Source organism: Periophthalmus magnuspinnatus, chromosome 24, assembly GCF_009829125.3.
Source record: "Periophthalmus magnuspinnatus isolate fPerMag1 chromosome 24, fPerMag1.2.pri, whole genome shotgun sequence".
Taxonomy (NCBI): Eukaryota; Metazoa; Chordata; class Actinopteri; order Gobiiformes; family Gobiidae; genus Periophthalmus; species Periophthalmus magnuspinnatus.
Window position 1 is genome coordinate 8,686,210 of NC_047149.1, and position 18,116 is coordinate 8,704,325.

The window sequence follows — 18,116 nt, forward strand, 5'->3', positions numbered from 1 at the left end:
ACATTTAGCAAACTTTTCATTTTAGATGTTTTTATTGCTCTGAGAATCGTCCCTTATGTGAGCGGGTTTGTATCTCTAGGGTCTTTTCCTGCTTCTTTCCATGGAAATGTTGTACCTTTGGCTATAATACTCCACAGTATGGCATAAAACTTAAAAAAAAGCATCATATTAACTTTCTATTTCCATGGAATCATACAGGTAGCAAGCCAACTCCAGAAATGGATGCCGTGTTGATTTAAGCACATTAGAATAATATCGTGCTGCAGTGTAAACTTGTGCTAATCTGATTGCAGATTGCCGAAAATCTAACTTTTTTCCCATCCTAATTGTAAATGGACCTCTTTAAATGAAATCTCAGTCACATAGAGATGCTATTATTACCCATATCACCTCAAAGGCCCTCTGTAAAGTGCTTAAATGTAATCAGTGGTTCCTCCAGACTGTGATGGAACCTGAGCTGCTCTGAGCAATCGATGGCATTTCCTCTGAAGTAAAAACTCCTCTTCTCTCCGGCGTGGATGTAAGGCTGGACCAGGTGCCAAAAGATGAAAGGCCTTGTACCTGATTGTCAGTGTCTTAAAAACCTGAGAAACTGAGCTCATTCATTTTAAATGGTTTGCAGTGATCCCTGTTATTTTGCATCCTAATTATTCAGAGTTTACCCTTTTCACAACAGGGGTGGGAATTAATATGTTTTATTCTTCACACTCCTTTTTAAGCTTTAATAAGAAAAAAAATGTGAAATGTACATTTGCTGGATATTTGTATATGTACTTAAAATGGATGCAGACATTACACAGCTGACTTTAATTGATAGAGCTGCTTAAACACTATGTCAGCTTCATCATCGGCATCTTCTGAGGGTTCACACTTCACTGTAATTGGTTAAATCCACCTGTCACTCACTCAGCAGAGGTGGTATTAAGCAAAATCAACTTTTTAGAGCTTTCTACCTTGGTATAATGTCATTTCCTCATCAAAAACATGTCTGAAGATGTTTTATATGTCATCTATTCATGTTTGAGTAATCCAGTGATCTCTATTAGCCCCTGTTCAAACCCTCCTTATGGTTGGCAGTATGAACCTGTACAAGGCTCCGCCCACAAGCCTATGTCATCCATACTCCCAGACGATAATTCTCCATAAATATACAAAACTATGAAAATTGTGTTGACCTTTAACTGAGACTGACCAATAGGAGAAGTGAGTCTAATTGCACAGAGCAGCACTAATCAGAAAATGTGTGAATATTTATCACATGTCACCCAACCCCAATCCCTTATGTTATTTCTTTGTTTGACCTGCACCTCTCCCTCTACATTCTACCAGGATGTCCCCAGGCAGTGAGAGCTACAGCCTCGCCTCCTCTCTGGGTCTGGGCCGCTCCCCACACAACCGCAGCTCCCCCAGTAACCTGTCCTGCTCCAGCGAGGCCTCGGGAAGCTCCGCCCACTGGAGGCAGAAGTCCATGCCCGAGCAGTAAGTACAAACCAAGCCACCGGATCAATGCCAACAACATCATCCGACGCATTTATTCATAGGATCGCTCTCTGCAGCCTAGCCAGTCAGTGTAAATGGGTTTTGGTGTAGACTTTCAAAAGAGTTATTCTGTTATCCAGGTGTTTTATGTGACAGTTTAGGTCAGGGCTGCCGAAGATGCTAAGTGAGTGCATTAAGCATTTAAGTGCTTACGATTGGAATATGGCTAAGAACCTTGGTGCACAGAGTGATGGTAAAGCAGTTGAGTCCAATATTTTACAGTTTTCTCTTTCCCCTATCGGAAAGCACATGCTGGGGTTTAGATAGTGACCATTCAGATCAGAGAGAGTCAGAGGGACTTGTGAGGCTCATTCTGCTTTCTAGTTTTCTAATCATCTTTAGATTAGGTTCACATTTTACAGTACATTTGTGCATGCTGTTAATCTTTGTAATGACAGTATTCTTTAACTAATCAAACGTCTTTTTCTTTGTGCTTTGTTTCAGGTTTGCAGGTAACCATCACTCTTCTATGTCCTCCGAGAGACAGGTAGTACTGAGGGTAGAACCAGGGGAAAGGCTACACTTGATTGGTCCAGAGCAGAGGAAGTGGGAGGGTCTTGAGGGTCGTGAGGGTCACCAGCCCCTATAGAAAGTTGAAGAATAACTGTCTTTATATAGCGTACTGTATATTGAACTGTGAGGGGGATACACTTTTTGAGATGACACTGCAGAAGCCTGGAGCTATAGCTGTGTGTACGGTGACAGATTCTGCAGCAGGGGATTTCATCATAATGCTGCACCGTTGACAGCCACAGCCTCCTCAAAACAACCAAGTTTGCTTTTAGTTGGCAAATTCACTAGTTTACTTGGTATAGGTATAATATTGTTCCTCAACTTTTATTGTCATAGTAATAATAATAATGTTATCTGCTTAATTTCCTCACCTGTACGGAACCGATTGCCGGGTTCTCCACAAATCCTGGACAACCTGGAAAATAATTGACGTGTTTTCCAGACATTTTGTCATTGAAAATTTCTCCCTCTTTGCTGAATTATGGGAGAAGTCGACACTGTTACTGCCATCAAAGTAAAAAAGAGCAGTTGGGATTTCCAAAAACCTCTAAAACCCACTAAAATGCAGGAAATCACACCTCCTTTGTGCAAAATTTCCTGAAGGAGAAATTTACTCAATACCATTCATTTTAACTTGCTATAACTGATTAATCTTGCTGTGACACACAGGCGGATCTAATTTTGTTTTATAAGCACAACCACAGGGGCACAATGCCACACAAATGAGAAGAATGCGTAGTCAACACTAAAATATATTTTTTAATACATCTTTTTAAGCATATTTGGGTTATCTATGTCTAAATAATGCAGTCATAATTAAAAACATCTTGAAAATTATTGAATTATGAGCCAAAAAATTCCCTAGATGTCTATTATTCAAATTATTTCATTTGCCAAATGTGTTAAAATTCTATATCCAGCATTATGTGTACTTAAAACCCTGATACAGATTTGTTAAATATGTTACTATAACTTATATCAGAACTATACACTTATTGGAGCAGGCAAAATCAGACCATTTCTGCTTAGATTAAAAATGGACTTGTTCGATATCAGAACTAGTATGAGACCACATGGTAATATTAAAAAAGCTAGTGTTATTTTAAGTTAAAGGGGCACTATGTAACATTTGGAGATGTTATTGCATTGGCGAGAATCTTTAGAAGAGTCTTTATGTAGATAAGCAAGTTCAAATAACAGGTCAGATCTGTGGAGAGGCAACCCAGCTAAGAATGTATGTTATTCAAGGTATTTCTGATTGATCAAACAGCCATAATCCAATAATGGTCAGATAGATGTGTTAATGCTATACTGTGGAACATTCCAGCCAAAGCCTACATAAATATGCACTTTTAAATGCTGTTAAATGTTTTCTTCAATATAAAAATTGAGTTTGAAATGTTAGTGTTGCCTCTAAATGCATCATCTCATTTCGTATCTTTGCTGTAGAGCGCACAGCAGAGAAGTACCACATCAGACGCGGAGGCAGACTTACTAAATGACATTGCATTCTTTTGAGACTAGATTTACTACATTTCTATTATAAACATCCAATCCCTTTAATTCCCTTTTCTTTTTACGGTTTAGGTCTAATTACAAGTCCCAATCCATCCACGATGAGGGGACTTTTCCTCACTTCTATAGTTTGCGCAGACTTCCACCACAAAATCAACATGCCCCTCTCGTGCACCCCGTTTGGCCCAGCAGGACCCGTCTTTACCGGGCAGTTGTGCTACCAACTTCCCCTAATCCTGCTTCTGTCCACTCTGATCACAAGGATAAAACTATAGGTCTTGTATTTTGTGGTTGCTCACGGCGCTGTAGTTTTAATTCAGCGGTTTTGGAACAATGCTCTTCGGACCTGGAGTCTAGCCCTGTCTGATTCGTTCTGCTCTGTGGTTACTGTCCACTTCCTGCTTCTCCCAGTTTGACCCTGTGACCTCTGAGTGTTGATGACAGCTCAAGTCCAGGAAATACACAGGGCTTTTAAAGGGTAGGGTTGCTACATTTATTAATTGTGCAATGTTTTCCCAGATTTAATGAGTCATAAACCCTTGTGATATAAAAACTATTGCAATATTATGAGGAGATTTGTGGTGTAACCTTATACCCTGGCAACCCATTAGTGCTACAGCCATTTTTCATATCAGGACTAGATACATATTTTGTAACCATGATTGAATTTAATTATGTAATCTGCTTCTGTTTTACAGTGTTATTGCTTTAGTTTGGACCAAGGCCTGTTTACAGATCACTCAGTTTGGTCAGGGCTACCTCGCTGGAGGATAAGACTATTATTCTAAGTCAGCGGTGTGCAGACTTGGTGATACATAGGATGGGAGTATTTGACATAAATTTGTCAGCTTGAAACATACATTTTAGGTCTGTATCACAAAGCAGAGTGATGCCATTGAGGTTATAGTGGTACATAGTTACATTACAATGATAATTTGAGCCAATTCAGCTGGAGACTTGAAGGCTAATGTAAAATGGGTTGACATTATCTTAATTTGTTAAAATTTTAAGCAGCTAGACATGTCACTTTAAAATCCTCATTATAGCTAACAAAATATGGCGGTCAGTCACCTACTAGTTTTATTTCTTTGCCAGTTTGTCATTAAACTGTTCTATCTCGTGTTCATGTAATTGCTGGTGTTTTTATACATGAAAATACCTTGAAAAACATGCTTTCTTACCATGAGCAGGGTCGCCTCTCCACAGATCCGACCTGTAACTCGACCTCATGGTGTCACCTTCTTGTCTCCAAAGTGACAAGAGTTAAGTTTAATGCCATACTGTAGAACATTCCAGGCAAACATATGACCTCTCCATGACAAGCCTCCACCACAAGTTCTATGGTTCTCCTTCCCTTTGGTTAAAAAAACAAAACAAAACGTACTATAGCTTTAAAACAAACATCTCCAGATATTCATCCAGGTTTGATCAGGATTTAGCTGGAGGATTATTAGCCTGTTGCTAGTCTAGGGTGTTAATCTTTTCCCAACCACCAGCTCGCTTGGATATACAAATTCATAACTTCACTTGGTTAGCTTCACATTTTATATTCTTCCTGCCCACACTGCAAGACAAGACGACCAATCCTACATTCATTTCATAAGGGCGATTCTTCAAAAGGCAGGCATCCACATGAATAAGCGTCTCTAATTAGCAGGAACAGCCCCTCGAGTCTTTGTGCGGAGTCGCTATGCAAAGTAGTAATTTCTCTGCCAGCAAATTGGGGGATATCTAGCACAAGATTTGTTATTTTTTTCCTAGCAGATGTTACTCTCTTCCTCTTCACACTGTGGACAATGTGTCGGCCTTCCCTCTCTCTTTCTCTGTCTCTCTTTCTCTCTCCCTCTCTCTCATTCTGTCTTTTTTTGTCTCTCTCTTGCATAACGTGTAGACAATTACACAACAGTGGCGTTTTGGAGTTTAGCTTTGGGACATACACACATTTAAGCGTTACGCAGTCATCCTCTCACACTGGTAGCTAACCCAGAACAAACAGTAGTGAACCAGCAGTGGGCGACCAGGGACAGGCGCTTGTTTCAAAGTGTTAGATGACAAATATTGCAGGTTTTGTTTTCACGACGGCTGCGAGAGGAGAGAAAATTGTTTGTGATTTAGCTTTACCATAACAATAGCACTGCGGTCGTATTGAATGATGGGAGGAGGTGGGTTTCAACTTGATGTTATTCAACAAAGGACTTTTCCCCCCGTTCATTAATTTGTTAATTGCTATGGCAACAGTCCTCATCTTTCATCATTCTGAAACCCATGGATGGAAAGTTTTGTGGAAGTTTTTAGGCATTTTCTAACAATTCACAATGAAACGTCTAACTGCGTCTATATAAACACATTCAGAACAAATCACTAAATTTAAAGGTGCACTATGTAACTTTTCTGATGGGGCGGTCTGCCACCTACTTGCCTCTATGGAAAGGTTATTGATTTGCCTTGAATGTTCCACAGTATGACATTCATCTGTTTGTATTTATTAAATAACCATTTCCTTGCTCAAAAATCTCCATGGAGACAAGCAGGTGGTGGACCCCTCTCCAGAAAAGCTACATAGTGCACCTTTAAGCTCTGTTTTTGAACACATAATCACGTAACAAAATATAACAAAATATTACTAATTCTATCAGCCAAAAATGTATTGAATTTTAGAAATTGAGTATAAAACAGTTAAATGTTACTCTAACGGCTGCGGTCTCTCTCCAAAATCTCCCCTTAAATAAAAGTACTAGAGTAAATATAGCTGCCACTGCTCCCATCTCTCCCACTGGAGGCAACTGCTGCTCTACTGAGTCAGATGGAAGTCATCCATTTGAGCTCCAGGCTTTTGGCTTATTTTTGTCACTGAAGTTGTCTGTGTTTTTATTATTGCAGATGCCCCACCCTCCAAATCTGGCCCAGGGTTCTCTGGGGGTCCACGCATCCAGAGACAGGAGCAGGTCATCCACCTCTCCCCCAAGAAAGGCAGCCAGGTCTGTGATGAGTTCACACACAGCACTACACTGAGTTATTATATTGTTTATTGATTTTCATAAAAGTACGATCACTGGTGCTGGCTTTATACGGCAAGACAACATTTCATTGTCCTGTAATGTTTATAATAGACTTAAGTGTTTAGATGGTCTAAAAACAGAAAATAGAGTTGGACAACATGTTGTGTGATTGGCTTAAATGTTCGAGAGTGTAACTGTTGGCTAATGCTAGCAAGCTTGTGACTTAAATGTTGAATAATCAGAGGAATATGTTTAACTGTACTAATGACCTCACCTGTTGTACTTAAAGAGCAAAATTAAGCAACTTAAAGAGCAAAATTAAGCAAAATCTGCTTTTGGAGCATTCTATGTGCCTGAAGAGGTTTTGTGTCATCCATGCATGTTTAAGTAATCCAGTGATCTCTCCTGAACCCTATTCAAACCCTCCTTACGTTTAGCTGTAAGATTCTGTCCAATGCTCAGCCCCCAGGCCCACATCATCCATGATCCCACACTATACAAAAGCATGATACAAAACAATACACTACTTCTGAACTTTTCTTAGCAGTACTACTCCATCCAAAGTTCAGCTCATCAACCAGCCTCACCCATGCACCAACATGCAATAACTACCTCATTATACATAAATATACAAAAGCATGATATGAGAAAACTACACTACAACTTCACAAACGTATGCAGTAGTTTTATTAGCAAAATGCATGCAATTGTAATCAGATAGCACTCTGAATGGGGGGTGACTTAGCATGAAGAGCAAAAGGGAGTGGGGACAAAACTGGAAATAATTAAACATTTTAATTTGCTGTTTTTGGCAAATACAGCATTTTCAAAACAATAAAAGGCAACATGGTGATCAAAATATGTGTTGACAGTTAACCCATATAAATCTAATACTCCCTCTTTAAGTTAATTCTTAATTCTTCTTGTTAAAACAAAGCTCAGATTATAAAGTCTGCTTTGAGTATCACAGCTTCAGGCAGAGCAGTCCCTCCAGTTAGCTTCATCTCCCCAAGCAATGTTGATACGTTGATAATGAACTGTCAGAATAAACTTGTGTTTCCTGTCTGTCTACAGTCCGACAGCCCCTACTCCGGTCACTCCAGCAGTAACACCCTCTCCAGCACTGCGTCGAGCGGGGGCCACAGTGACAGTGATAAGTGGTATGAGCTTGGGGCAGGAGGAGGGGGGTCCAGCGGGGAGCAGGGCGAACCCGAGCCCAACGGCCTGGGGGGAGGGGGCTACCTACAGGGCTCCTCAGCGGACAGCGGCATAGACACCAGCACCGGCTCCTACGCCCCCACCCACCACGCCCACTCACACTCCCACCACGGCAGCACCACCTCTCTACTAGCGCCCAGTGGAGGCAGGGACAGCAGGGACAGGGAGAGGTCCACATCACCCTGGCACAGTCCCACTGAGGGGGGCAGGAGGATGCTGGAGAGGTCCCCTGCTGCAGCTGAGTCTCCAGGGCCTCCGTCGGAGAGCAGAGAAGGGAGGACTCCACCTACACACCTGCTGGTTAGAGACGCCAGCACCTACAGTCTGAGTGACATGGGATCTCACTCCAGGTTTGGTTTTGTCAGTATTTTTACACATGCACTGTGTAACTTTTTGATGGAGGGTTTGCCACCTTTTTTCCTGCTTGTCTCTATGGAGATGTTTGATAATTTGTCTGGAATGTTCCACAGTATAACATTAAACGTCTTTATCCCCATGGAGATGAGCAGGTGATGTAAATGGGCCAAGTTACAGTTCAGATCTGTGGAGAGGTAATGCATGTTTTTCAAGGTATTTTTGAGCATTAAAAACACACAATGAAATACCTGCTATAGATCAGTTTAACAATCAATAATTACATGCCTTTTAAACCAAGGTTGACAAGTTTCACAACATATCCAGAATTATGAAAAACTAGGACCATTGTTGCCATAGCGATGAAAGAATTCAAAACATTCATCTTTTGAATGGGAAAAAGTCCTCAAAATGTCATTGATAACAGGAAGTTAAACCCACAGATAAAATGCATGCACAGTCACACTGTGAAACATTTCAGGCAAAGCATAAAAGATTGTCATGGAGATGAGCAGGTACCCTCCACCAGAAAAGTTACACCTTTAAATACAGTGCTTATTTGTAATCTTTCTGAGAATCCAGCTCGGGTAGAAATATTATGAGAACCAATAGTATAAAAATATTACAAAGCAACACCAGAAAATTAAATAAATGAACTGGCCACAAAAATGACTCTGCCGAGATTAAAAATGCTAATGAACACCTGTACAATGCATTTGCTGAAGGCTAACATGGTTAACACGCTCAAATTGTTCAAATTCTTATTTTTCTTTCAAATTTGTAGTTTGCTTTTGTCTTGGCACTTTGTTACAAATGGAAAATGTCTCTGCGTGAGGTTGCATTGTCACAAGCAATTTCTGCTCAAAGGGGAGAGAAAATTCAACATCACAGTACCTAGAATGTTCCACACTGTATCATTATCTAAACAGTTGACGCCACAAGACCAAATTATAGATCAGATCTGTGAAGAGAGACGTTTTTCCATGTAATTTTGAGCAATAAAATACTTGTAATTGAATAAATTGTAGCTGGACAGGTGCTATGCCATACTGTGGACTTCTGGGGGTGTACATTACTACAGAAAAGTTACAAAGTGTTTTATCATATCAGAAAGAGGGGGCATGAGGGCAGGATTTAACTATAAATTATTGTACAAGTTTTTAACCAAGTTTGACAAATTTGACACTAAAACAAGACTGAATGGGAAAAACTCCTCAAAATGTCATTAACAGGAAGTGGAACCCAAAGATAAAAATGCATTAAGATCCATTCAAAGGTGCCCTATGTAACTTTTCTGGAGGGTATCACACCTTGTCTCCATAGAGATGCTGTTGCCTTGACTGAAGTGCTCCACATTACGTTATTAAACTTGTGTAGTGTCATGCATTTGTTCAGTTTCAGATGTTTGTATTGCTCAAAAGTACCTTAAAAACATGCATTCATACCGTGAATGGGATCTCCTCTCCACAGATCTGACCTGTAATTTGGTACTGTAACTTCACCTACTTATCTCCATGGAAATAGATAAGTTAAATATACCCTCCATGAAGACAAGCAGATGGATAAATATGACTTTTTTAGTATTGATACCTGCTCAAATCTAGTTTCAGTATGAGGCTTACTATGGATTAGTATCTGATTTTTTTATACTTTGAAAAACCCTTCATACTGCACCTTTAATCTCATGTGTCAATATAATTACACCGCTTGGTCTTCTTTACATTTGCCTGACCTCTGCAGTGTACCAGGCATTTCCACTTCTCATTACTCTAATCTTTATTACCTATACGATCCAACTCCCTCAATTAGATCTTCCTGGAAAACAACAGTGGCCATTTAACCCCGCTCCCATCTTTCCACATTAGGAGGAAATGCAGGCCACGTGTGCCGGGCCTGTAGGTGATGTGTGGAGCAGCTCAGGGTTATGGTCTATGACAAACACATAAGTCACTGCACAGACAGAGGGAGCGGTTGTGACCAGGCCGTGCGGGGCTTTAGGTCCGATTGCACTTTGTCATAGTGGAAAAGATGAGTCCAACTGGCCTATGATGAAGCCACAGATTTGAGATTGAGTGATAGGGTTTTTTCCTGGCCGATGCTGATTGTTTAGAATCCACAGCATCTGTTATTTTTTGGCCGATTTAGATTATTTTCCCCGTATTATGTCATTGAAATTTACTGCAAACTCACCCACAGCACTTTTTTACCACAAACCTTTAAGAGAGCTGTCGTCACGATTTGTGCATTTATCTCTTTGCTTTTAAGTGTTAAAATAAATCTTTGTGTGTACTTTTTAGACATCAAAGCCCGACAGCCAGCAAGCTAAAAAGTACAGATACTGACCTGATATGTCGGTCAAACAATATATATCTGTCTATCTCTTTGTCTAATAGATGATACTGGGACTTTATTACTGTCACTAATATGATAATGGTAAAACAAGGCTTCAGTATGTATTTTTAATGTGTTTTTATGAACCAACAATTGGATGAAGTAGTGTATACAACAACTTGACAAACCTGATGCAATGACGCACACTGATGCACACTGATTGTGTTGTGATAGCGGTCTGAAGGGGGAGTCAAGGGAGAGGCGCCTCAGAGCATCAAAAAAGTGAAACTTATAAAACACAATACATTGTTTTCAGCCAATATAACATTTACAATGAAAGCTAACGTGATAGTCTAAATACATTATGTGTTGGCAGTTAATACCTCCATAGAAGTAAAATACTCCCTCTTTAATGTACTAATTTTTTGTCTTCACAGTACTGTCCCATTAACCTTTCTTCCACCTGTGCCTGCAGCTCCAGACACTCTGCTCACAGCTCGCCCAGAGAAGAGTCCTCCTCCTCGGCCACGTCCCCCTCTCAGTCCTCCGTGTCCCCAGCTGGACCCAAGAGCTTCTACCCCAGACAGGGAGCTCAGTCCAAGTACCTGATCGGCTGGAGGAAGCCCGGGTCCACCATCAACTCTGTGGACTTTGGAGACACGCGCAAGTAAGACTATAGTTTAAAGTACACACTAGTGTGGTCACAATACTAAAATTTCTTGATTTCAGTACTATAAATAGGACTATGAATAGACTTATTTAGACGACAGAATGATTTTCAGTATTAAATAGTAGTACTTTCTTTTATATTACCACATGGTCTTCTATCTGTGTAATCCCTCAGTCGTCCAGGTAGGTTCCATAGTGGTCCATGGGTGTATATTAGTCTGTCTTATACTTGTTCTGACACAGCTCAAGATCATTCTAAAGATATTCAACAAAGTTCATTTCTGTCCTGTGAAAGTAACTTTTTAGTATCGATACTTATTCAAATGAGTAGTTTCGATTCTAGTTTTAGTATCAATTAGTATCAAGTTTCAATACTTTTCACAACCCTCGAACATTCTAATTGCACCAAAACGTAGTTAACATGATATTTAAGATGAAGTCTATAGTTGTTCTTCCTAGTTGGACGTGCAGCAGCACGTTGAGGTAATTCAATAAACTGTTGTCAAGCAACCAAACAGTAAACAAGAGCCAAAGCCAGTTTGTTCTGTGATTTTCCACTTTTATTTTTCGACTTTTCTTCACTGCCACTTAACTGATGTAAAACTATGTTTGGTGAGATAGTACCTGTGCTAAATATTTATCAAAGTCATTACTGAAGAATATTGAAAATCTGTTTTTTGCACTTTAAACGAGCAACTTCTGGGGTCACACCAAAGCTAAAACAGGATTTTGTATAGCCTATAAAGTACAAATATAATCCTGTTAAATGCACTATTTGTTTGTACTACTAATACTGTCTGTATTACTTTACACATCAACAGTGGCACTATTGTTGCATATCTTTCCTTGCCCAAAATTTTTTACATTCCATTAATAATGCCACATTGAGGTGTTAATATGTGGTTCTCTCTTCATTCTTGTTGACAGTATTTTCATATTGCCTGATTGCCCTCTAGTGGTTTAGAAAAGTAATACACTTCAGTTGGCTTTAAAAAAAAAAAAGTGTGTTGGGACTAATTCGTTCTCACATAATCTTCTTTTCATACATTGTGTTGTGTCAATACTTTTCTTGTTATTTTTCATTTATGTCATATTCCAATATGTATGGCAATAGGTATTTAAATATTCAAAAGTATTTAAAGTACTTAGTACAGTTGTGAATTGACAGATTTCTTTCACATTGATTGCCCTCTGCTGGAGGATATAAATACTACACATGAAGGTTCAAAATGGATTTAATATGACCACAACTGAACCCTAGTTACCTGCAGATAGAGGAAACTTACAGGTTTTTCTCATTCTCAGTTTATGGACAGGCCTCATGTGAAATCTAAGAACTTCCAGAATTCACTCACTGAGCTGCAGAGGCTGCACTAGCACTGATGATGATTGACTACAGGTGCTGGGGTTTAGGTAGTGACCATTCAGATCAGAGAGAGTCATTTTAGGTTTAAGCAAACTTGTTTTCCATATTGAAACTGGCAACCCAAATGAGAGACTCATGTGAGGCTCATTCTGACCTCTGATTGGATAATCGTCTTGACAACCAAAACAGCAAATTATAACAAATACAACTTGGCCATTATGTTTGTCCCCAGATATGACGTAGACATGTTCAAATATTGCCTTCACATTATAACAGAGTTGGACCATGTTCCAGAAATTCCAAATTTAACACATTAACATTTTTTTTCTGCTAGAATCATGCAGTTTACTTTTTTCCTTTTCCTGATAAATGTATTGTTATATCTTCATATTGTGACAAGTGTACCATCTTCTTTGTGGTCCTCCAGAAAGTCTCCGGGTGAGAGCAGTGTGGACGTGATCCCTACCCCAGCAGCGCGCCCCTCTCTGCGGGACATGCACTCCCCTCAGCCCCACGGCAAGTCCACCATGGAGGAGGACGTGAAGCGGCACAACGCTCCAGACAGCCCCCCCGCGCCGCCACGCCGACACAAGGACAAGGTAAACACAACCTCTTCTAGTACGGACATTTATGGAATAATCTACGATCTTCAGCTGAGTGTTTTGTTGGCTGCAAGTTTAACTCCTCTACACTGAGCACTGGATTTAGATTTTTGAACTGGAAAATTCATTCAATGTTTAGTATATGCAAAAGATGTTTATTTTATTAATCTTATCCCATAAGACTATTAAGTGTGCCACCTCTGTATATTTTAATGATGAACCACTGAAACATAATTGCTAAGTTTTCAGATGAGCCCAAACAACAATATTTAATACTATAACACTCAATGTTCCTTCATAAGTGGCTCACATGTCACTACTCTACTATAATTTGTCTCATCAAATTTCAAATTATAAATGCTGATGAATTTTGAACTAGTTGCTGAACTGTGCCATTTTCAGTGTGTGTGTTTAGTTTGGTTTTTTGCAGTTTAAATATTAAACATTTTAATATTCAGTGCATATAGTTGAAAGCCCTTTGAGTCGTCCTCAGTGTAATTTCAGAGGGCACGATTTGCAGTGAAAAAAGTAGAATTATGGAGGCAGGTAGTTTTCTATCACCATTTCTCTTTTGTGGGTGGGATTTACAGTTATGAAATGTGATGAGGGGCGAAGGAGGTAAATTCATTGTTTCCCTTCAACATCTCCTGGTTGTAGGTGTTAGATTAACTATGATCTTTTGCTAATGCTTTGTAGGAGGGGTTTTTTTTCACTGCGTCTCTCTCTCTCTTATAAAAATATTCAAACATGTTTTCACCAGATCTGATGAAACGACTTCATAAAGGCCTATCTCTGATTTGTTTGACAGTAACATTTCATTCAATTACAGTATTTCTTCAGAGGAAACATTTCTTTTTGTTCTTCTGAGGCCTCAAAAATCAAAAGCGTATTTATATTGTGGCCCATTTATTCAGATACGTTTCAAATTGTGAGCAAACTGCATCGTCGCATAGTTTTCTGTTGTGATGGGGGCCAGTCTGTATCAAAACAAATATGTCTGCTAACGAGGAAAAAATATCACAGGGAACTGAAAAACATTGTAGATTTCTGCAGAATAATTGAGCAAAGCACTAAATTGACCAGTGAGCTCCTTCATTTCATATGCACCACTGGAAAAAACCTGATTGCACGAGCATGTTTGGCTCTGGCTCGAGTCGTGACTGAGGGTTTTGTGATCAGACTGATGTCCCTCAGTATAAATAATACACACAGATGTAATTCTCACAGGCAAAGAGTGTGTTGTAATCATAGTCATTCATGGTCTGAAAACCAGCATTTACATCCAAACACGTGACATAACATTGTGCTCTCCCTGCAGCACTCTCAGAAGTCTGATCCGGAGCAGCCCCTGTCGCGGCGCCGCTCCCTTCACAGGACCCTGTCAGATGAGAGCATCTACAGGGGCCAGCGCCTGCCGCCCCTGTCGGACACGGTCAACGAGCCCGCACTGGCCACTGACGTGCTCTTCAGCTGCTCCACCCTGCCCCGTTCACCCACCACACGAGGAGTCCCATTGCGGAGGCCCTCCTACAAGCTGGGAGTCAAACTGCATGGTAAGAGTATAATCCACTTTACAAATTTACAGGTGATGTCACGACGGACAGTTCGACTCATGGCTCATGACATTCTACATTTAAACACTGTAAAACCAGAAACTGTGTTGGAAAAACAAGTTAATGTCACAAAATGTTAGAACTGAAATGAAGAGGTTGCTTGAACAGAGGAGGACACAGCGACTCTGCTTTAGCATTTGTTTGTTTTACAGGGTATCCCATAATGCCTTGTGATGTGATGTCACATCTAGTTTTAACCACTGTGGAAAGGCCTGTTACAACAAAACACATTATTACTTTAATGGGGCTGTACCATTTTGTTTTGTTCTTTTCTTGTAGTCAATTTTAATTAGTTTTGCCCCTGTATAGATTTTATTATATTGTAAAAGCCACACTTAGGATCAAACAAGATCACTCTGTGCTGTCTGCATCAAATTATAAATGTTTTTATCGCCCAAAAACCATGAATTACGCTTTTGCTGTTGCTGCTAGTTGTTGTTGGCAATACCGTGACTGCTGTGATTCTGAACAGTGTAAAGCACTTATAACCTCATCGCAGTGAACAATTAGGGTTCTCAGAATGTGATAGGAAAGTTTGAACCCGTGCAACCTGTTTAAAATGAACTACTTCTATTTTTAAGACACTGAAAATCAGGTACAGCGCTTTTAAAGCTACCAATTCTTTTTTGTATTCTCACCAGTCGATAGAGTTCCTCCCTCCCCTCATCTGACCTTTGTCCAGACTCACCTGTGCTTCTTATGTCAGGTAGCTTTAAGTGTCCGGAAAATGAATGGAAAGTTTGCTTCCTCAACCAATAATGTCCATCCAGAAATATCTGTTGTCACCACAATAGTAAAAAGTACATAAAAATAATGAAACAAATATTTTAGGAGACGTTTTACTTATGAATTGTGTCCAGGAGATCTGTCAGCATCAGACACTTCCCTGGTGGATTTGGTGGAGCGCCATCGCGGGCCCCTCCCCCCTGAGCTGATGCCCCTCCCTTCAGGCCGAGACAGCCCCCTGGAGTGGACCCACCTGGTGGACGTGGCCAGTACCTTCGAGAGCGAGAGAGGACCGCACTATGGTAATAAACAGACACAAGATAAAAATCAGAGTCTCATATTCGAGTTAAAACGTGAAGTATGAACTGACAAACTTTCCTCTTATGCAGTTCAAAGGAGTTACGTGTTTGGTGATGCTAACCACAGGAGCAGTGGAGCCTCCAGTCCTCAGCAGCCCCACATCGAGCTGCAGCCGGCCCCACTGTCCCGTCCCGCCTCCAGGTAAATCTCTACAGTTCAGATGAGCCGTTCTATTGAGCTTGTAGATAATAATTCATAAATAATAATTCATTCATTCTGTGCCTTATTTTGGGAAGGTCAGCACTCTAAATTTCTCCATGAAGCTCATAATGATTGGAATAATATTTGAATACATATTAGCGCAGTGTTTCTCAAACTGTGGTCCGTGTACACAAGCTCCTTCAGATGGTGCCAAATGTAGCACTAGTACAGCAACAGTGTGGTCCTTTTTAAGCCCTGGTGTAGTTCTGTTATAGACCTGGTTTAAATCTGGTGGTGCTCAGATGGACAAATATTTTCCTAGTGTGAATAGTTTAAGAACTTGAATTAGTGTTTTGATTCATTGTCGTAATAATAATATGGTCTTTTGTCTTGCAGTGAGGGCCACATTGGACTGGAGAGGAAGGTGACCAAACTGGAGGCCATGGTGAAGATGCTGCAGGAGGACTTGAAGAAAGTGAGGAAACGTTATATGAGAACACTCTTAACCACAATGTATAATTAAGTTAACTAACAAATGAAATAAGTGAAATATAAATCTAGCACTATACATCTATATTATAATGTTATGAGATATATTTATATTATTTTGATCTTTATTAGTTGCCTCTTTAACACATTATAGTCATGTGTTTTATATTAAAGTCAGGCACATTTACACTTGAACTAATGTGAAATTTAGTTTAACCACATAATTAAAGTGTATTCACTTTAAAAGTGCATCCAAAATGTAATGTAAAGTCATTCTGTATCTTATGTAAAAGTCATCACTTGAGCATCAACGGGCTACATAAATACTGTAATGGTCTTTGGTCTTATTGAAGCTGACTCACACTGTATAACACAGTGAGTCAGTTTGTATAATACAAACTAAACTGACATTACTAGTTACACTGGTGTTTATTATTGCAGAAGTGTTTGGCTGACGCACACCTCACACAAAACAGAAACAGTCTCTCTCATTGTATTCATGCAGATACTGTTGTGTTGCCTGGAATGATTCACAGTAGGACTTATCTACATCCATTTATCTGTGTTTGAATATATTTGTAGCATCCGTCTTGTTGTCACTAGCCACGCTGCTAATTCAGCTTTTAAACATGTTTCAGGGCGTCATATACTAATCCTCATGTTCAAAGGGAAACTGAAATGTCCAATATTTAAATTGTAATGAACTAATTAGCATTAACATTCTTGTAGGAGCGCGAGGAGAAGTTACGGATGCAGGCTCAGATCAAGCGTCTGTGGGAAGAGAACCAGCGCCTCCAAGAGGAGTCCCAGACCTCTGCAGCCAAACTCAAGAAGTTCACCGAGTGGGTCTTCAACACCATCGACATGAACTGACCAGCCCCAATAGGAAATGTACAGTATCAGTGTTTCAAAGGGGAAGCCAAATGAAGAAAGTCCAGACGATGGCATAATTACCAAGGTTTTTTTTTTTCTTTTTTTGCTACAATTTTTTCAAGTTTTGCTCAACCAGGATTTTATTGTCTGCAAATCTTCACTTAAAATGACAAGATTTAAGCTAATGTTTGCCAAATTTAGAAACATTAACAGACTGTGAAATGGGCTGAACACTGATTTTTTTTTTTTTTTTTTTTTTACAAATTTGCCAAGAAAAAACTAATCTGTCTCTTCTCATTTTTTCCTGGATTCATAAAACTTGATGTAAACAAAATCATCAAAAACCTAGACTGAGTTTACTCCAAAATTTTAAAATTGTGGATTCCCTTTTTTCCGTCAGTTGAACAATTTTAACTCTCCAAAGGTACAACATACATACAATTTTAAGTACAGCTACTGCACTATTAGCTTGAGTCCGCAACTACTTTAACCACTCTTTTCAATGTGGCTTAAATAGTAACAAAGAGGAAGGATTTTTTCACCTCTGCGAGTCAAACTTTTGGATTTGTAAATATTTTTCCATTTTCACGTCTTTCAGGACTAGTTTAAAATACTTAGTTCTGCATCAACAGCACAAGCCAGAGTTCCTTACCCAAAAGCCATCGGTGACTGGCGCCATTCAACGTGTTTTTACCCAGAGTGCTTTGCGTCCATCTTCTATATATACTGTAGGTGTTTTCTTATAAGCAATAGGAAGGACAAATTCGGGACTATTTTTGCCTTCACAATTCATGGAGGAACAAGGGAA

General features: G+C 39.7%; 1 protein-coding gene across 1 annotated transcript in view; it reads left to right on the plus strand.

The window, feature by feature from the left end:
• sipa1l1 (signal-induced proliferation-associated 1 like 1) overlaps positions 1–17,334 on the plus strand; it is a 130,785-nt gene extending 113,451 nt beyond the window's left edge. Inside the window, exons 16-25 of the mRNA XM_055232292.1 lie at positions 1,330–1,481; positions 6,442–6,545; positions 7,641–8,134; positions 10,945–11,136; positions 12,932–13,103; positions 14,425–14,659; positions 15,580–15,747; positions 15,835–15,946; positions 16,343–16,421; positions 17,165–17,334. Coding sequence (XP_055088267.1) covers positions 1,330–1,481; positions 6,442–6,545; positions 7,641–8,134; positions 10,945–11,136; positions 12,932–13,103; positions 14,425–14,659; positions 15,580–15,747; positions 15,835–15,946; positions 16,343–16,421; positions 17,165–17,308 — 1,852 coding nt within the window. The 3' untranslated portion in view covers positions 17,309–17,334. The remainder of the gene's footprint in view (positions 1–1,329; positions 1,482–6,441; positions 6,546–7,640; positions 8,135–10,944; positions 11,137–12,931; positions 13,104–14,424; positions 14,660–15,579; positions 15,748–15,834; positions 15,947–16,342; positions 16,422–17,164) is intronic.
• Positions 17,335–18,116: the final 782 nt, after the last annotated feature.